We start from the raw sequence: 21,964 nt of genomic DNA on the forward strand, positions 1-21,964 counted from the left end.
CCCCCCCCCATCTGATTTCCTGAATTCCTGCAATATCTATTTTGTATTGTTTTAACTTCGTCGCTAGTTCTTTCATTTTTCCTGTTTCCAGCAGCGTCCTCACGTTCCATGTTTCAATATTTTTTGTCATTCTCTTAATTCTCTTTCTCCTTTTTTTTTGTATTTTTCTTATTATTCTGAATATACCTAGACTCATTTTCCTATTCGTTTGCAATGTCTGTTTCCTTTTCATCCATCCATTCTTCTTTTTCTAGTTTTTTTCTATCAAATTCGTAAAGACGTATCCAGGTGCTGATGTAGATTCTGATCACAACCCAGTTGTTACTAAATTTAGGTTAAATCTTAAATACTCTAAACAAAGCCAAAATGGACAGAACTCTCCACACTAAGAAAGAATGGCGACTTTTATTAGCGAAACCTGGATGTTGAAAAAATCTGCATATATAGGAACGTAAAATATTATTTAAAAGAATTGATGGTGGGAAGAAAATAGATGATGGTTGAAAAAAAAGAGGTAACGATGAATCATATGACTCATGCCAAGAAATCCTTCACATAGCCATGTTTATGTATCGTAAAGGTCAAGAATGATGAATTATTATATATTATATTATTATTATATATTATATAATTATATTTGAAAAAGCACAGAAAATAAGATAATAAAACAAGTTTTAAACAAGGTAGTGCTAAGGAACAGAGGAAGAGAAAGATGAAAAATTAGATGACAAGACGAAGCATGGAAGGATCTAAAAATCCTAGAGTTAAAAACTGGAAAGTACTGCCAGATATACGAATAGATAAAGAGAAGTTGTACAACAAGCCTTGGATCAGTAGGCCTATTAAATCAACAATACTTTGACCAGTAGGCCTAATTGTTACATATTATTCTAATTTTAAAATTTATACCTTTTTAAACTCATCTGCAACATCCTCTTCTAGTTGTCCGTTACGTCTTAGCTGTATCAACAGCTGAAGAAAATCTGGTCTTGTTACATTATTCTTTTCCCTGAATTCTATAGTGTCTCTTACAACTCGGTTAAAAAAATCTGTTACATTTCCGGAAAATACACCGATACCTAATAAACCTGCTAGGGGTGGAAAACTGCGAATTACTACCTGTAAAACAAAAATAAAATGAGAAAATATAAAAGAGATTAACAAATGACCATAATCAAGTTATACAAAATATTTTAAATAAATTATTTTAAATAACAATATGGAATAACAGCAAGAAAAATTATATAAATACCAAAACAAGATAAAAAATATAATAAAAGAAAAGTTGTATTTGCTTTTTCTTCTTCTTCAAGTTCCTTCTCCTCTAAAAAATTGGAAATCTTAACCGGACTTATCTTATTTAGTGATATTTCTAAAGAATTCTAGTGAGTTTCAATTAAATCATTCTCCTAAATTTTATAGCAAAATCTTTTTCTATTCATGTTTTTCTTTCCTGATTTCTACCTTTATACAATCTTCTGCTTCTTCAAGTGCCATCTCCGTGCTATCATAGCTATTCGGACTTTTGAGACGGCTGCTCTGAAAAGTTTATTTGATGTACATCCGTACCACTCTCTTAGGTTGCGCAGTCATGACCTTCTACGCCTCCCTATGCTTCTCTTTCCTTGGATCTTTCCCTACATAATTAGTTGGAGCAAGGTGTATTTCTCTCTACGTGTAATATGTCCGAAATATTCAAATTTTCTTGTTTTTATTGTATTTAAAATTTCTATTTCTTTATTTATCCTTCTCAAAACCTCTTTGTTTGTGACGTGTTCTGTCCACGATATTTTCAGAATTCTTCTATACACCCACAGCTCGAATGATTCCAGTTTTTTCATTGATGATGCATTGAAGGTCCAAGATTCCGTTATATAAAATTCCATTCCATAAAAGTTGAAAAAACATAGCACCTCACCAACCTAACTCTTAGTTTCAATTTTAAATCTCTTATACATAACACTCTTCTCATTTTGTTGAAATTTGCTCTAGCCTTTTATATTCTGATTTTGATCTCCTGAATGTAATCATTTGTGGAGCTAATCATTGTTTCCAGATATGCATATTTGTCCACTTGTTCGACGTTGGTTCCGTTTATTAAAAGATTCTCGTTATTTCTTTGAGTTTTCGATATTCTCATAAATTTCGTATTCTTGACATTCATTGTTAGACCATACTCTTTTTCATACTCAGATCACAGTGTCGTCCGCATATCTAATGTTGTTAATGGGAACTCCGTTTACCTTAATTCCAGCTCTTTCACCCTCAAGAGCGTTTTTCAGGATCTCTTCAGAGTAGGAATTAAAAAGAATTGGCGACAATACGCATCCCTGTCTCACTCCACATCTTATTTAAATTTCTTCTGACAGCTGTTCGTTAACACGTACTTTTGCTCACTGTTTATAGTATAAATTTGATGTGATCCTGAGGTTGTTGTAGTCAATCTTCTTTGATTTCAGAACATTCATTAAGTTTTTATGTCGTAGTTTATCGAGTGCTTTATTATAGTCAATAAAACAGGCGTGTATATCTTGATTTATACAATACATGTAACATATTTTTCTGTTCTTATTACACTGGGCAAAAAAATACAATGCTTTGTCTCAAAAGTTTTATTGACTGATTCTTATATCCCGTATTTACAGCTATACGGGTATGGGTTTACTAAATTAAAAGATGGTCGTGAGGGATTTTCTTGAGTATTTTCCTTCTGGTGCATTTCTTTATAAGTGTCAGCCAGCATTCTCGGACTTCATTTATTATTGATATCATTTTTATATACTTGAAATACCTTGATAGAAACATTTTTCATGTTCCTCATTAACATTTCCAAGATTTTGTGAAAAAAATCCAAGTGGGAATCAAGAAATGTAAAAAACAGGTTGCATCCCAAATCAACATTAAGTCTGCTTTTGTAATTGTTATTTGTTAAAGTTGTTTAAAACTTTTGTTTTAAATATAAAAAAAAAATTTCTATTCTTTTCCATAGCTTTGACAGTTTTTTAATTAATCCTAACTTGATATGCAGTTGAAATAGGTATACCTTTTAGGATCAACCGAAGACGTGCTTGTAACACTTTTCTTACCAAGTTCAAGGGATTTTCGCTTAGGCCATGGTTTATTGTTATAATAGATTTTGTGATCGCGGTTGTCCTATTTACATAGGAAGTGGCAAAATGAATGTTAGGGGCTAGGGTCTAATACTCACAAACCGTGTTAGTTGTTGTAGATACAGTAGACTCCCTCTATAACGAGAACTGAAATGACAGACTAATTACCTCGTTATAAGCCGATCTCGTTATATCAGACAATAATAATACTGTGCATACATATGAATCTGTAGTTTTATAAACCATTAACTTCCTATAGTGAAGCCATTCGGAGCAATATAAGATGCTAATAAATATTGTTTGAATGGCGTTTTTGAAACAAAGTTATTTACTTTTATTGTCAATGAAATATATTAAAACATAAAAGAGTTGTTTCCTTTTATTATCAATGATATACGTTAAAACAAAAAATCTGTACTAATATTTTTTTCCAACGACATAATGTATAAAGCGTATTTTCAAGGATAACATAAACTATTGCTTCTGCAATTTTAAGAACTCTGTCATTTTTAACTGCTTTAAATGGTCCAGTATCATTCTATCATATTTTCTAAAGATGTGAAACAGTTGTATTTATTCATTGTAAAGAAGTTTATTGCGGGCTGCAGTTAAGTTTACTGAGGGGCTGTTTGAAAAGGTATTTATTTATAGCCACGACCGGACCAAAAACGTAAAAAACACGTTTTTGGATCTTATTTTCTCTCGTTATAACCAAATTTGCCTCGCTATAGACGGTTATAGTTCAATAGAAATTTCACGGGACATCTAATGTATCTGGTTATAAGCGAAATCTCGTAATAACCGTGTTCGTTATAGAGGGAGTATACTGTATATTTTAAGAGAAAGATTGGCCGACCGGTTTCGCTGTTTATAAGTTATACAGCATCATCAGTCCCTCAAGAAACTAAAGGCTGAAATAGATGATATATGTAAGCCAATATGTATACAACCAAAAAATTCATTAAAAGTGGTGTAAGAACTATAGGACTATATCAACAGTCAGTTATATAAAAATATAAAAAATATAAAAGGTGGTCAGCAATATACAACAATATATATGTGACATAGCTAACTACTGTTGTATTATTAACTGATTTGTTTGGACGTATTTGTATATGTTGAAGATAACGCTGGCTGTTATATCTGTGATCAATCCTAAATGCTTTTAAGACCTCAACATTATACACGTGTAACGTCTTCTTAGAATCTATGTATCGTTTTCACTAATACAAATTTATAATCATATTAGTATTGCTATTGAGACTAATTGGTCCATAATGCTCTATTACTTTTGCTTTTTTTTACTTCGTTTGGAAACCTTAATAGAATTTCCAGTCTATCTACCATTTCCTAACAAAATTACATAAAACCTATTAACGCCGAGAAAAGAAAATTCTTTTTATATGCAATAATTTTATTTAAAACTATGTGAAAACAACTTATTTTCCTTAAATTTATGCCGAAATAAAAAAAAAAAATCTTTTTTTTTTGGAAAAAAAAGGTGGTCCCATATGGAGCATTTTGGGGAGCTGCGTCAATGAGGCACCTACGTAAATATTGGCCAGTACCATTTTTTGGAATGAATACCGACTCCAAAACTAAATAAAATTACCCGTATATTTTAGTTTATAGAAATATTGCCCTTTATTTCTTACCGAAATATCTTACGGTCCATGAGATCAGTTCCTCCCATGTTGTTATTATACTGCGATAGAAGATAGGGCCTAGGTACTTGTATAGTATTGCTATTTTTTTAGAATATCTTTCTACATTTTTACTGGCTGAACACCAAAACATGTACTTGCAACAGTTACAAATTTGTTGTCCCTCCAACGAACGTATTGGAACAATATTCCCGTCGTGCCCTCTTTTCCATCGTCTTTTTGCTTTTTGGAAACAAGACGACAATTTCTAGGAATTCTATTATCACTCACAGTAGCCGTAACCTCGTACCCATTAGCTTTTAGAGTACTTAATTTAAGTTTGTATTGATAAATAAATTATCAACGAAAAACTTATATATCAGAGATCCTTTGTCACTCAATTCTTCGATCATCTGTACTACGGAAGCTGTAGCTTTTCCAAAATATTTTTGATATTTCTCATTAGATCTAGGGTTTTTTCCTAATATACTTCAAAGTTTATCATGATATACTTCAAAGTTTATCAAATATTCACTAGATGTATTCATACACCATACCTTATAGCCAAATCTTCAGGCTTTCCTCGGATAAACTGTTTGAGTCCATGGTCCCCAAAGTAGCGGATCATCGATTTATATCTACAAATCGTTATCATAACTTGCCTTTAGGTCTGATTGTACATCTCCTAGACGTTCAGAGTCTGCAAATACAACTTCCGTACCTGAAAGAATTTGATGAGCATTCAAATTCCAACATCTGGGTAACCACCTTCGTCTTCGTCACCTAAATCCTCATCCATAAGGAAATTTGATTCAGGCGTTTAAAATAAAATTTCTGTTACATAATCTTCTTCATATGCCAAGTCTAAAGCTTCCTTTCGTGCCAGTCCACTGAAATTATAAAAATATAAGTTTTGAAAACATAACTGCCTAGTCGGTCCATATGGGTAGAGCAATATTTACATGAATTTTTAACTGTCGCTTGTAATCCTGATACAAAAATATGTACACTAAGTTATGTTTTAAAAAATGTAAAATTGATTTGATCTAAGTATTCCCAAAAAAGGTACTGAAAATATATTTACATAAATCGGATGTCCATTATCAAACACTTTTTACTATTACACAATTTTCTAACTTCCTTTGTTTGAGAAATTTAATAAAACATTTGTGAGTATTCATCAACGTGGGTTCATACAAGTCTAAATAAAGTATTTATGCAGTAAACCTAATGTTGGTTGCTTATTTTATTATAATTTTATTGTGTTAAACCATACCTTTACAGCTGGGTCCATATGGTGACTGTAGGCGCTAATGGGGTGCAGTAGACGATTTCATTTCTTTTTAATTCAAGCTACATGATTATTCGTGTTTCGAGCTATTTACCTTTTATCAGGAAAAATTGCAGTAGCTCGACCAAATAATTGAGAACTGAAATGATATGATCATTTCAGTTCACGCTTCCACAAGTACTCCTGATGAGAAGTGAATACTTCAAAATACGTGTAAACCAAGGTTGGAACTTAAATTGAAAAGAAATGTAATCGTCTACTTTTATTTCAACGTCTTTTATCTATGTAAAAAGTGCAAAATATGGTGTTTGTCAAGGGTAAACTGTAGATTTATTGTCGAAATAAAAGGTTATTCCTAACATCGTTCAATAGCTTCCAGTAAGCTTGGATTTGCAGTTTATCTAATTCGCCATCGAAGAGAAGTCTCCTAATTTCTCGTTGCTTTAAAAACATTAAGGTATTTTTAAAAATATCCAGTCATCTCATTATACATCACATATGTATTTTTAGTAAAATTAGTGGCACTAATAAGCAATTGAGACTTGGTATTTTCCTTGTTAATTTACTTTGTTATAGTTTTTAAACTGTTGTGATGGTATTAATAAAACATTATTTACATATTGGTTTATAAAAGAAATTAAAAAAAAAAAATACTAACTATTTTTAAAACATCCCCGATAGTTTGAGTAAAAGCTCTTTTTCCCATTAATCTAAATTCCGCTTCGGGATCAGTCATACAATGACATTCTAGTCCAAATGCACACGAACCTATTACATCGGTCGTATATCTTGCTAGAATTTCTTTAATTTCCACTTCACCTTTCTCGTTGGCAATTTCTTGTAGCTTTCTTGTCATGGTATGTCCGCACTTATCTATGGTTCCAAACATGTATTTCAGTTTGCCGGGTGAGTACGCTGGAGTTAGTTTCGATCTCAAGTTTTTCCATTTTGTACCTACAATATACGAATTAAAGTATGTAAACAATATTAATAATATTTATAAATCAATTTTTGGTATATTTTCCATAGTTTACACCAAACAAATTTGTGGACATGTTGTATATTACAAATATACCCACACATCAAAAATATCTCAGACACACCACTCTTATTCCACTTTTTTTAATAAAAAAATTAACACTTTTTGGTTAATACGTATCATTTAATTTGAAAACTTGTTCTCTACAAATCAAGGTAAGGACCAGAAATGCGCATAAACCACTTTTCTAAGAAAGCAAAATGCGCACCTGTATGAGTAAATCTGTACATGGGCGAGATTCCAATGAAGTCAATCAAAACTATGTAGATATTCTATCATCCAATTTGACAATTGGTTGACATCAGGAAAGATATTTTCTGAACCAGGCTAAGATTCCATACTCATCATTCAAGATCAGCCAAAATTTACCTAAAAAATATCGTTTAAGAACCTCAGATCCAAAAAGATAAATTTCGATATAGATATCAAGCTCAAGAAACCAACCAACATATTAAGTGAGGCTGTCAGAAATTTACTACAATGGAGAATGGAAAAGACTCAGACGATATTTATTATTCTCTTTACTCCTCTTGTCATCTCAACAAATCTAGTAGAAAACATAAAACGGCTGGGACTGAATGATCATCTCTATAAGATCATGCAGAAAGCTGTACTACTCTCAAAGCGACGTCCAGGTGCGTACGAACATTTTTGGAAGATACTCAAGCGTACCAGGTCACCTAGATCTCGATAATACAGATAAAGTATATCCAGACCTCAATCCTTTTAATACCAGAGGCATCTGTCAAGTTGATTATCTTCTATCAATTTCAATATCTCAGCATATATTCCATCATATCCTGGCGCTTTGTTGTTTTTTAGACGACTTATAGCAGATCTTACTTCTGATTTTGTTATTGTTGGTTAATTCTCGACGTTGTCATATACTTCAATGTGTTGGTTGTCACTGAACAGTTCTGCTATATATTCCTGCCATCTGTCCAGTTTTTCTTGCGTATTAAATAGTATGTTTTCATCTTTATCAAACAGTGCAGTGGGCATTTTTGTTCTATATATTCCTGCTATTTCTTTAATCTTTCTGTGCATATTGAATATATCATGTTTTTTCTGTAGGATCTCTATTTCTAAGCATTTTTCTAACAGCCAGGATTCTTTTGCTAATTTTATTTCTTTAAGTACCTTTTTGTGGTGTTCCTTGTGCTTTTCTGCGTCTTTATTCTTAAACTCTCTTCTTTGCTCCATAAGCTCTAAAATCTGATGTGTCATCCATGGTTGTTTTATTTGTCTTATTTGTTTGATGTTGTTTATTGTTGTTGTTACTAATATATCTTTGATCTCGTTTCACATTGTATCTATATCTTTCCTATTATGTGTTGCAATGTCGTTAAATTTTGTGTTTATTTCTTCTTGCATTTGTTGTTTTAGCTTTGTTTCAGTTTTTGTATGTCCACCGTTCTTATAACGCCCGATTTTCGAGTTTTTTTCATCCCTACTCTCAGTTCAGCAAGCAATAAGTTATGGTCGGAGTTGATATCTGCTCCAGGATAGGTTTATATTAAAGTAACCGCATTACGAAACCTTTTATTTATTTGAAAATAATCTATTTGATTTATAATTATTCGTTGCGGGCTATCGGCGGCAGACCTCCAGGTATTTAGCCTTCTAGCTGGTAGTTTGAATTGGCTGTTCATGATTACATTATCTGTTTCTTGACAAAATTGTATTAGTCGTTCTCCTCTTTCATTCCGTATACCCAATCCATACGCTCCTATTCTGCCTTCTACTGTACCCTTTCCAATTTTGGCATTAATTTCTTGTTGTGCCTGATAATTATTTTTGGGTTTGTTAAAGAAGTCGAGAGACTGCTATTCGGTTAATAAAAAATTAGAAACTGACATTCCTTAATATTTTCAATATTTCACGAAATTTTGCAACGGCAACGCAACTATTTGGTCCATCTAAATTATCGACAACCTGTTACTACTTTATAGTTCTGTTTAAATCACATTTGTACAGAAATCCATTAAGTTGTGAAATCTTTACTTGCCGGTATTACATCCAGGTTACGCGTTTATTACGCAAAACTTTTTGCTAATCACGGACGTTGTATTATTCTTATTTTTATTGCTTAATCTTTTAACATTTTAATATTTGATGGTCTTCTGGCAGCATTGTTTAAACTTAATTACATTTAATATAATATTTAATTTCGCTTTTTGTTTACTTTAATTACTAATATTGTTTTACTACTAAGTTTTTCTATTTGTTTTTGAATATTTCGGCTATCGTCAGAGCCGATCCTAGGGAGTTGGCCGCCCGCTTGCGAAAACCTAATGTGCCGCCACCCTCTAGAGAATGTTTCACATTTTTATTAATTCTTAACGATGGCATAATTTATTTGTCCGTTTAAAAATACAAAGTAAAACATAATTGGTATACAAATACCAATAACATTTGAAACGTAAAAGTTTATTTTTTGGCAAGTGAAAAGTATGTTATTAAAATAGTAAAAAAAAAATCAAAAATTAAATCTCTTATAGTATTTTTCATATAAAAATGCGTGCACGTCATTCAAGATTTATGACGTCAGAACCTCCCAGCGTTGCCAAAACATCAGAATATTTAGTAAGTGAGGAATTTTTAAAATGTCAACTATTTGTCAAACTATTATATTAACAGTAAATACACTTAGTTTTAAGATTACTGCAACACACTTAAATACATAAGAAAACATTTTAATACAAAATTAAATATTCTAAATTTTAAACTTACCACTTTAAGAGCATTAATAATAAAAACGTCCCGCCATTATTTCTTGTTCAAAATAATGGCATAGCACAATCACAATACACAACAATAATTACTTTTTAACGCTATTATTCTAAATTTAATATGTATTTATAAATACAATTTGTTAATACATAATATATTATGATCAAATTGTGTAAGAAATCAAAACATAAACAAAATTCTAACTCTAAAGAAGCGGCAACACTTTAAACAATTTTACCACACGCTGAACTGTCAAAAAATTTGAAGTATTTTCGTACCAGTTGCGTACAATTGTCTAATATATTTAATTAAAATTATTATTTTGTGGAATATTAGACTTAAAGAGTTATTTTATAAAATTTATATTATTAATAATAACAAATGTTTTTGGTTATTGGTAATCAATATAATTCTAAAATTCCCAACATAACGATGATTACATTTTTCTGATTATTATACCATGTTGACGCCTATGAAAGATCGAGCAGTTCCGTATGGGTTTCGTATTATTAGCTGTGTTAGGAAAATATGAACTCTAACGTTGACGTTCTGGAAATTTTAAATATAAGTGACGTCACTTTATATAAATTGTGACGTGAACGCATTTTTATATGAAAAATACTATACGCGAAAATAGACATTTCATAATTAGAAATACAAAACAACAATATTCAGTCAGAAAAAACAATCTGGTAATAAAGAAAACATTTTCTAATAAATATTTATAAATTAAATTTTTTGGTCTTCTATCCGTTTTCGTGTCTCTGGTGGGATCTCCAATTAAGACATTTGATGCAGTAATAATGTTCTTTAGTTCTTGTTTTCAAATTCTTAAAATTCTTAAAGTTCTTAAAATTCAAACAATTGTTCTGTGACAAAAATCTGAATATTGCGCTGAGACTGAGGTTTGTTGAATGTTATGTCTGGTCGCAACTATTGTACGGGGTAGAAACATGGACACTAAAAGCGCAAATAGTTAAAAAGATTGAAGCCTTTGAACTTTGAATATACCGGAGAATGTTGAGAATCCCATGGACTGCCAGGGTCACCAATGAGGAAGTGCTGAGAAGAATGGGTCGAGACAAAAAATTGTTGAGAACGATAAAAGTACGCAAGACTGCATACCTTGAACACATACTAAGAAATAATAAATATAGCCTTCTGCAGGTCATCATGCAGGGTAGAGTCGATGGCAAAAAGGGAATAGGTAGAAACAGGAAGTCATGGCTGCGAAATATTCGAGACTGGACAAACATGACTGTAGACGAATTATTCCACGTTGCAAAAGACAGAGAAGCTTTTAAAAATGTGGTCGCCAACCTCCGTTAATGGGGACGGCATAGGAAGAAGAAGAAGTTCTTGTTTTAGAGGTCTAATAGTATTAAAACGAACTCCCCAGCTTGTTTCACTTGATGGTTTTAAAGTTATACTTTTTACGTGCTCTTTTAGTAAATCGCATCGACATGGGGACACAGACAAAGACACAGGCATAATCCACTTCATATTCCACATCATATTAAAAAACCCAAAGTTTCACTGCTAGACTTGGCAGTGTTATTAATGACTAGTTTTATTGTCTGAACCGCACAGAGCACGTATAATGCTCTAGGATTGACATTAGGAATCCGTTTTTGAAGCCCTATATGTTTCTCTTTGATGTTCCATCCATTGTCATAGCCCTGTATATCTTTAACTTCGAGCTTCTTTTTCATTCCTCTTCTAATGGCGCTACAACCCTTTGTGAGTCTTGGCCTGCTTAACAATGTTCTTCCATTCTGCCCTGTCGGATACTTTCCTTCGCCACTGCCTGATGTTGATGGTTTTAAGATCCCTCTCTACGTCGTCTATCCATCTTTTACAGGGATCTTCCTCTTGTTTTGTTTCCTTAGGGCTTCCATCTTTAACTTCGAGCTGCAGACTAAATAATAACTTGTCTAATAGAAAATTGCACAGGCTTTCTCTAGTAATATTAGTTACTGGAAAAAATTTAAGAAAAAATTCTAAAATATGCATTTTAGAATAGTATCTAGTTTAAAAAATACCGAAAACATAGCGTCAAGCTTCGTGCTAGTCTACTGTATCGCTTACTGTACCATCTTTTTTTTTCTTTAACAGACACGTAAGAAATAATTTAAATTATTATAAATTTTATGTGAATTTATTAATTTATATCTTATACTCATATCAACTCATATCAATTTTTAAACTATGTATATTTTACTTACCAGCGATGGAAAATAAATGAGCACTTAGAGGATCTTTCTTTTCGTTATAATAAATGCCTCTATCGGAAAAGTATTGGAAATCCTTATTGAGAATATCTTTAATTAATATTGGATCTAGTGGCAAAAATGCTTTCCGACTAAAGAAATATAGACCTACAAACCTAAAAATATAAAGAAAAATAATTGATTTATAAAGTAATCTACATCACTTATAAGCGGAGGAACTGGCAAAATAGTTAGACAACAAAAAACTAGTCCTTTTTTGTCAGTTCCTCTGCTTACAAGAGATGAATTAATACAAAGTGCCCCCTTTTTAATTAAATGTCTGTTGTGTCTTTTTGAATGTGTTCTGTTTGTTCTTAAGTGTCCTTAAGTGTTTTTTAATTTAAATTTAATTGACATCACAATAATTTTTGCCCAAATATAGACCAAAATCGGTGTATTATAATTTGATAATTACAGGGTGGAGATATTGCACACCCAAACTTATATCATAAATAGAACATCTACCTTTTTATACATTATAACAGTGCTGCTAAATAAATAATTTCAATAAATTAACACACATTTCCAAAATATACCTCTAGAATAAATATAAATAACTTTTAAATAATGTAATACATTACATTTAATTTCAACAATTTACACAATACCTACAACTGATTGTTCGGGCTGTTAGGCCGTTGTTTTATGAGATTAGTTCTCTCAACTAGGAGAATTGAATTAATTCTGAAAAAAATATATATAGTTCTTATATACAACGAATATGTTAATGCTATTTTAACTAATATATTACATCTAAAAATGTATACTCAATAAACCATAAATATTATTGTTGTATAAGCTTTGTTGACTCTATTTGATAATACAATTGATCAAATGTGTAAAGTTGACATTGACCCATTAGTAACAAATATTAACACTTCATTTCTTACTGATAACATAAACAAACACATCTAAACTTGATTATAAAAAGGAATTAGTCAAGGTAAAATGTGTATTCTCGTGAAGTGGCCGTGACCATTTAATAAGTGAAAACGTCTTCTGATACTTTTTCAGCACCATTTTTCTATGTTGTAACAGTTATCGCACCACCTTCTTCTTGAGGGTATAAGTAAACTCATGACCATTAGCATTAATGCACTCATAGATAGTAAAATCTCATCACCGCAATAAAACCAGTATTTTAAAATAGACCTGACGCGATTTGCAAACTGATTACTGGCCTACCTGCACTCTGTGGTAGGTAGACCATAAAATAACTCTTTACCATCTCTAAAAGTCAGGAAACTGCACTTGAGTTAACAATGATGCTACGAACTGCAGAGCTTTGCGCATGTAGGCAATTAAGTTTCTTTCATATTCTAGTAGGTACAAACACTCAAGTTTATAGCTTTATCTGGTTTTCAGATATTTTACACTTACAAACTTTAAATCGCCTACTGTTTCCAAAAAGTTATATAAAGACAAAATGGCAACACTTAGAAAGAATGTATGCTACTACTACTTTTTTCTTAGAGCATTACTTTGAGTATGAACTGCAGTATCGAATATCTGCTAGGTTTTATTATATGCCTAAAGTATAACAAAAGATAACTTGGTATAACTCCTGTTTCAATGAAAATTTCTTCTGTCTCAATATCGTCTACGAGAACAGAGGCTTTTTAGTCCAAGGTTTTTAACATTAGATGATCTCTTTCAACCATCTTTAGATACTTGAACAGTCTATCGTATTGGATCCTATCAAATGCTTATTCAAAATCTATAAAATATACCATTTCTTTAATCCTCAATACGTGTCTAAATCCAAATTGTCTTTCCCATAGTTTCGAAGCATTTATATTGAAGAAACAATTGAAGAGAGTAACTCTTGAGACTAATTGAAGAGTGAAAGTTTCAAATGAGCTGTATGCCAAAAGCAATATTTTGAAATATTTAGTAACAACGTTAAAAAACGCAAGGAATAATTTTGTTTGTTTATTTATACAAAAAATATGTATATAACAAGACGGAAAACTTAATCTAAAAGTATAATACTGTTATAAAGAAACGAAATAAAGAAAATTATTTTTTTTTTCTTTGTTAAATATGAAGGTGCTTAATGCCCACCTACTTTTCTTCAGTAATAAGATGGAATATATCATTATTTTGCATATCAATGTTTTCAGCAAGGGTCTTCTTGTGCAGTTTCAACTACTTCTAGTAAATTTTTGTAGAACTGTTGGTGCTGAGGATTGTTGAGGTGTGGTAGGTATCATTGATTGGAGGCTCTTCTTTTTGTTCGCTGATACTTTGTGTTCGGGTTCCATTATCACTAATTTATTTTTTTTTTCAAATCATTTAGCGTCTTGTTCCTTTTTAAAATGTTAGTTTCACGCAATGATTCAAATTCTGAAAATAAATGGGTGATTCCTTTCCCTGTAAAATAAATATAATTCTCTTTTTTAACACGTATTCTAACTGATTTGCTAACTTGTAGCTTAATGGTATTTAACATTTTCTCAGCAGCCTCTTTGATGTTCCAAAAACCAAAGCTATTCATGTCGATGAAATCGAAAAATGGAGTGTATCTTGCGGAAGTAATAACGTTGATCATATCCTGCGGCACGAATGTTTTCATAGTTTTTTTCTGTTTTTCTATTAGGGCCAAATACCTCTCACAAGGCGTAACACTGTGACCGCTTACCAAAAATCTTTGCTCTATAGAATCGTATATGCCATTAGAAACCAAAAACATCAACACATATAAAATAAATTTATTTTTATTTTGGCCACCACAGTTGTCGCTCCAAATAATAATGGTTTCCTTCTTGTTAGCAAAGCCCCTATTTAAAAAACGTAGCATTAGCGAAGTAATTTCGTTTACGCCACGTCCCGAGAATCCTTCGTGCCACAGAAAAAGTGGAAGCATTATTTGTGTCCCCTACATGTATTCCAAAGTTGAAACAGGAAAGCTGTGACAAGAAGAACATATCTGAGTGAACTAACGTTGGCACAAATATGACCTGTTTCATATTCATGGATAAGCAGCAAACTTTGCTACCATGTTGTTGTGAATCTACTGTATCTTGCTTGAGTAGTTCTCTTGCCTTTTCGGCTTTCGTTTGGTGAAGTTCTAGCTCACATTTTGACTGATGGCTACTACCTTTGGTTTGTAGGGATTTCACAGTACAATCTATCACATGTGTGACATGTATACATTCGAGGTCGTCGAAAAGATAAATTTGGAAATTCGCGTTTGAAAACAGATCTATAGAATTTATAAGTTTTAATATTTAAGTCCGAGCTTAGGTAATCTTTACTGGACTTTGACCTCGTATAATGACCAACATAGCGGGGTATTGAATTAATGTGCTGTTTCATAGCACAGCGATCATCTTCAGAATATAGCGATTTTTTATGAGACGTTCTATTATATGAGAAAGAAGTTTCGCCAAGGTTCTTTTTATTTACAAGAACTTCCAGCTTTTTGCTTGTTACAGCAAGGGTATTCATGAATGTATTCTTACACACTTGAGCAAAGGCTCCATCTTCATTGGGTAGGGTGTAGCTGTGTAGTTGTTTGACGTCTACTATCTTCCGGTACCACGTCGGCGCCTCCTAACCCACAGGAGCTGTATAAGACCCATCAGATAAGTAACTTGCGTTTTGGTGTTCTCTCGGTGAAACTTTTCAAACAAGGATTTTCTCCAGCGATAACTGATACTTGTACAATTAAATTTAAACTTACAAATCACCTAAAAATTAAAAATATATAGAGTAAGACAGAGTGCAACATGATAGGTTATGCTACAAACCTCCTGTGTTGGCAACAGTTTTGCTGCTATATCTTTACGTTTTCTAGTTTTATATGTTTTGCCAGCCTCCCTAAGTTATGTTTGTTTTTCGCCAAAACTGCCATTACCATTACTTCTTCGGGTTTTCACTTCACTCATTGCAACAAACTGTACGTTTTAATCAGAACAAAATTAATAACAATAAATTCGACAGCCTGGCACATAACCCCTTTGTAAAGCAACAGGTAAGCCACATATCGCTGGTGCCATCTTGCAGTCTCTATACAAAGATAATGGAAAGGAAAACTTATATTAGGAATGGCACCTAGCGCCTTTGTTAGATAAAGCATGACAAATACAACCTTTCTATAGCAATAACTCAAAATTAAAAGTTTTGGTACTTAGCACCTTTGAAACTTCCACTCTTCAATTAGTCTTAAGTTCAGACTACCAAAAATGCCATACAATTTGACGAGAAATTGAAAAATTTAATGCAAATAACGAAATTGCAGACTATTTCCGGTATAAACTTGTATTCTGGTATGCTCAAAAATATTTTTATTAAAAAGTTCAGTATTGAAACAATTTTCAGATCTCAAATCCATTTAGATTGGCAGATACGTCTAATAGGCCGTTTACTATGACACACCCGATATAAATATGTTAGTTAAATTTTAAAGCAATTTGATTAAAATAATTTCTAAAGGCAATAGTGGCTATTTCTTTGCTTTTTTTAAACATATTGAGTGTGTCACTTTTCGCGATTTTTATCTTTTGTTTCATTAATTTCTGTTTTTTCTTATCTTCCTCCCTATTATTTCCCTGTTGTCTTCTCTGCTCTATCTATTCAAGAATTTTGCTAGTAATCCATTGTTGTTTTTTGTTTTTGATTCATTATCGTATGTTTTTCTATTATTTGTAAGATATTATCTTCAAACATTTTTCATATTTTTACACCATTGTTTTCATATATTATTTTATTAAGCTTGTTATTTAGATCTTTTTCTATCTGTTTTTTTTTATCTTCCATTATATTAATTTTGTTGTTTTGGGACTTTTTGAATTTTTTTATGTTGGGTTAAAAGATTAGGGTGAGTTTTTAAAAACGGTACCGTTTCTATGTAAACTTTATCTATCTCAGAGAGTGGTTGACGAGGAAGATGAGTAAAATTTAACAAAATATTTTTGGGAGATGACCCAAGATCAAGAAGTTCTGATTGAAAGACAATTCTGATATAGATAGACAATAATGATATAAAAATTACACCTTACACTTACCTCTGTCCTTTCATTTTGTCATAAATTTCCTTTATTTTATCGCCCATATTCTGTTTTCTAAATATAGTATCGTACATATCTCCAAAGGGAAACTCCGGATCAAGTTGGGGCACTCCCATGTTTTTCCAGTATTTGTAGGCATTTTTGTAGTACATATATATTAAAACGAAAATTGTGAGGAATAATATTAAACCTAAATTTTCCTTGATAACCTCCATTTTGTAATCTAAAAGGAAAAATATGTTGAAATAATTAGAAATTCATTTTTTCTAAAATGTTCGATTTTAAACAAGTATCCCGACACAACTCGATTTTTATTTTTAAATTGATTTTTTTTGCATATATATCATATTAGTGACGTTATCCATCTGGGCGTGAGGACATAATCGAGGATTTTTTTAAATGAGAATAAGAATCGTGTGCTAGCGCTTTTGTAAAGTTATTAAATTCTCTATTCGACGATATTAACACTAACATAATTATTTAGACAGGGTAGCAAAAAAAAATATTTAATAATTTTTGAATTAGAATAATTTCCACAAGCATGTAAGTAATAGAGTAATGATCGTCGATAGAATCAGAAATAACCAGGCAGAGATAAAAATCATAGCAGGTTACGAAGTGGTGAGGCAATTTAATTACTAATATTACTAACAGTGGAGGATGCTAAGACGAGATCCGTCTACGCATCACAATGGCCATATCGGCAACAGTTAAACTCACAAAAATTTGGAAGAACACTGACATCACAAAAAACACAAAATTACTCCTTGTTCGAGCATTGATATTTCCTATCGCCACCTATGCTTCAGAAACTTGGACAATAAAAAAAGCCGATTCAAAGCGTATAATGGTATTTGAAATGTGGGTCTACCGTAGAATGTTGCCCATACCACGGACCGCCATCGCACAAATAACTTAATTCTAGCAGAACTTAACATAAAAACTAGACTTATCACAACTATCAACTAAAATATACTGAGATATTTTGGACATATAACTAGAAGAAGAGAAGGCATGGAGCGAATGATAGTTGAAAGTAACGTAGCGTATCTGAGTAAAAGATCCAGAGGAATATCTCCAGTACGATGGTCGGACCAAATAAAGGACATGAGTGGTTACTCATTCTCCGAAGCAAAAAAAAACACGCACAGGAGAGAGGTAGTTGGATAGAAATAGTCAAATAAATTACATGACGCCACTACATCCTTACGAAGGAGAAAATATTGAGTAGGAAGAGGTTTACATTATCATTTATTGGTAGACTACCATCATTTGCAACATTTTACATTTACACTGTATCTATAATGCTGCTCAAGTCAGTCTTATACGACGGAGAAGCTCAACGGTTTGGTTATCTTTTCCTATGCGAATCTCATGACCTAGGTATTTATAGGCCATTACCTGGTCTATGGATCTTGTTCCTACGCATGTATCTTCGCTGACTACAAGATTTGTCATCATCTGGGTTTTAGATATATTTATTTTCAATCCCCCTTCTAGCGAGGAAAGGTAGAGCTGATTTAAAAGTTCTTTGGCCTCATCTATCCTATAATATATGTATATATATTTAAAATTTCAGTTTTTAAATCTCTGACGGTCATTGCAGCTTCGAGATCTTCTCTACATGACAGTTTTGGTCTACCTCGTTTTCTTCTAGCGGACGAAGTCCTTTTTTTCTATCTCTTTTGGCCATCTATTTTCAAGCATTCTCTGTAGGTGTCCATACCAGTTTAGTCTTTTGGCTTTGATGGTATCTATTATGTCTAGGTCAATTTCCATTTCTCTCGTAATATCTACGTTCCTCACCCTATTAAGTCTAGTGTACGGACAACATCGTCTCCAATAGTCTATTTTGATAATTTCTATCACTGTTTTATAAATTCTTCTTTTATTTTCTTTTGTTATTTTATTATTCCACAATAGTCTGTGTTACTGTCTCTGGCTACTAATTTTGCTTGGTCTATCCTAGAATGTATTTCTTCATTACTTCTTGCTTCTGATGTTATTTAAACTCCCAAGTATTTGAAGGTTTCAGTTTATTTTATAGCTCCCATTTCAATTTGCAGGTTTTCTGGTTTTTCTCCTGTAACTAAATACTCGATTTTTTGTATATTAATTGGAAGTTATTCCTCTTCCAGTTTTCTAAGCATATAGTCTATATCACTCTCGTCTTCAGCTAGAATGGCTTGGTGGTCGGCGAAGTGTATCATGTACAACCTCTCGTCTTCAGTTGGAATGCCCATATTGCACTATTTTCTTCTCAGCACTAAGAGCGCCTCATTCAGATATATTTTGAAAAGTGTAAGTGCTATGGAGTAGCCTTGCTTTAGATCCTTACTAATAGGAATTTCTCTAGTTAATTTGTTTCCAGTTTTAATGTTTACCATCATATTTTTGTAAAGTTGTTGTACTGCTTTTATATATTTTTTATTTATTCCTTGTTTTTTCATTGTTAACCAGAGCATTAAACGTGGAACACTATTGTATGCCTTTGTCAGATTTATAAAGACTACATAAGTTAAAAGGTTGAGGGCTAATCTTTTCTCAATAACCTGCTGTAGAGAAAATATGCTGTCTATACAGGATCTGCCTGCACAAAAGTCATTTTGTTCTTCTACATCTGTCATCTCTTTTTCAATTTTATTTTTTATTATTTTTCCATAGAATCTTGAAAGTGAATTTATGATACATAGCCCCCTATAGTTTGAACAATTCTTTCTATCACCTTTTTTGTAGACTTTGTTAATATGTGCTTTTGTCCACTTTGGTGGTAAGCCATGTCCTTTATAGAATAAGGTGAAAACGTACCCAAATGTGACCAAAAAATTTGTTCAAATATTGCATTCAATGAAGACTAACAGTTCCTTTCAACGACTCTACAGCGCAAATTGAGGATTGTCCTCCTGTAATTTCTGTCTCCAATATACACAGACCTGCGCCGTTCGTTTCCAAGTCCTAACGTTCAGCAAACTGTGCGCATCTGCTCCCACTCTCCAATCTTGCACGTCGCCTTCCTTTTGCTCTTCTGCCCTGCATTTTACCACAGATTAACATGGTCTGTTAATCTGTGATTTTACCATCTAGAGCTCTTTTCAGTCGGATTGTTCATGGTCCATCCTCACTATATGATTAGCGCACCGAAGTTTCTGGAATCTAGCGAATTCTGAGATAGGTGGTTCTTTAAACAGTTGAAAAAGTTCATGATTATATTTAGATTTCTATATATCATTTTCGGTGATTAGTCCAAATATCTTTCTTAGAATTTTTTTTCTACAATTTCTAACTTTCTTTTTGTGTTTTCTGTCATTTTTTTCGATGTACGCTTTTGGGGCGGACTATATCAGTTAACCAGAAACTTTGACAGAAACATATGAAAGATTGCAAAAGCTAAAAATTCAGTAGATTGTCAAGAAAATATAGGAAATAACACGATTATTTATGATTCTCTTGCACAAAGATAACTCATATGCGGAGGTGGGGTTTGGAATTGAATTGGCGAAAAGAAAACAAACTACCCACTACAGAAATTGGAAATGAAGATATCAAAAGAATGCTCGTAATAGAAAGAACTGTCATTATTGATATACTTCAGTACTGGGAATCGGTAGAAAACGACATTCGCTATAAACCATGTTGTATATTATAATTTGATGAGTAGAAGACATCATATTAAATGGAGAAGCTAGGATACATTGTTAATACGGTGTTGATTGCGGACAGCTTAAATTATTAAGAGAATATACTAAAAAATACATCACAACTGCATTAACAATGGGTAAAATATGAATTAAAAGAAACTGAAATTAAAATCCTACGAAAACAATAGTACCCAGAATAACTCTAATAAATCTAATGCAATTAATGGAGAAATGGCATCAAATAAGTCACGTAATTTATAATATATATAAAATATTTTGTAGCATGGTCTATTAATCATTCATTGTGATGTTTTATTGTAGCTTTAAATAGGGAGATAAGTTTTAGACACATAATTAACAATTGCATAATTAATTTCACCTTTTTGAAAGAAAATAACGATTGTTTTACATCAAGCAAGCATAAAATATTTACTTGTCCTAATAAGTTTTATGTCCAGATTAAAAAGTCGTTAAAGCCTTTCCTTGCACTTTCAATAGTTTTAAGTATGTCAGTCACATTGCATTCGCACAATTGCATAATCTTCGAGTTGGGCAATGATTTTGTCGCATACCAGATGGATATTAGCCCACAAAAAATGATCAAAGTATGTTACACATGTTTAATTTATGGAACATTAAGGTAGCTGGATTCTATAAATCAAACCATAATGGAAGACGACGTTAAATTCACAATTTAAAATAATTAATACTATTTAAAATGTACATAATAAAATCGTAAATTTCAGATCTAGAAATATATACAGGATTATTAGTTTTACTTAAATTGTTTAATTTTAAGAATTGGAATAATTTAGTTTATAGGAGTTCAGTGAATTTTTTAAAGTGGTTGATGATATATAATATCCTTTTCTGACAAATATGCTATTACTTCAAACCAGACAAAGATAACCACCTAATCAGTTTAATGAGTAAAGTACTCAAGGCCTTTCTCCTTACTTATTTCCGTGCCCGGAACACCAACAAATTACATCCTATATTTTCAATGATGGTCCACGTAGATGGTCCTATCATTTGCTAAAACAATGGAGCCGATACCCACGGTATCGGCTTCCTGGTATCCCCATCTTCTCAGGCTACTAGCACAACGTGAGTCGCCAGTTCTTAATCTGCTTAGACTTAACGTAGGTTTATTCGGACGGATCTTGATTTTTTTAGAAAGCTTTTTCGAGACCTTAGTCTGCTTGGCTGAGTTTGGTAGTCATATAAG

At 32.2% G+C, this 21,964-nt stretch overlaps 2 protein-coding genes across 4 annotated transcripts in view; one reads left to right on the forward strand and one right to left on the reverse strand.

Moving 5' to 3' along the window:
• Window positions 1–21,964, forward strand: part of Cep290 (Centrosomal protein 290kDa) — a 154,335-nt gene that overhangs the window by 87,622 nt on the left and 44,749 nt on the right. The window lies entirely within an intron of this gene.
• Window positions 1–21,964, reverse strand: part of LOC140435118 (probable cytochrome P450 6a14) — a 55,397-nt gene that overhangs the window by 28,055 nt on the left and 5,378 nt on the right. For both annotated transcript variants that reach the window (XM_072523833.1, XM_072523834.1), the window contains exons 2-5: window positions 17,096–17,321; window positions 12,042–12,202; window positions 6,703–6,998; window positions 910–1,119 (exon numbers count right to left, since the gene is read on the reverse strand). In XM_072523833.1, the coding sequence (XP_072379934.1) occupies window positions 910–1,119; window positions 6,703–6,998; window positions 12,042–12,202; window positions 17,096–17,313 (885 nt within the window). In that variant the 5' untranslated portion in view covers window positions 17,314–17,321. The remainder of the gene's footprint in view (window positions 1–909; window positions 1,120–6,702; window positions 6,999–12,041; window positions 12,203–17,095; window positions 17,322–21,964) is intronic.

This window comes from Diabrotica undecimpunctata, chromosome 2, assembly GCF_040954645.1.
Source record: "Diabrotica undecimpunctata isolate CICGRU chromosome 2, icDiaUnde3, whole genome shotgun sequence".
Lineage (NCBI taxonomy): Eukaryota > Metazoa > Arthropoda > Insecta > Coleoptera > Chrysomelidae > Diabrotica > Diabrotica undecimpunctata.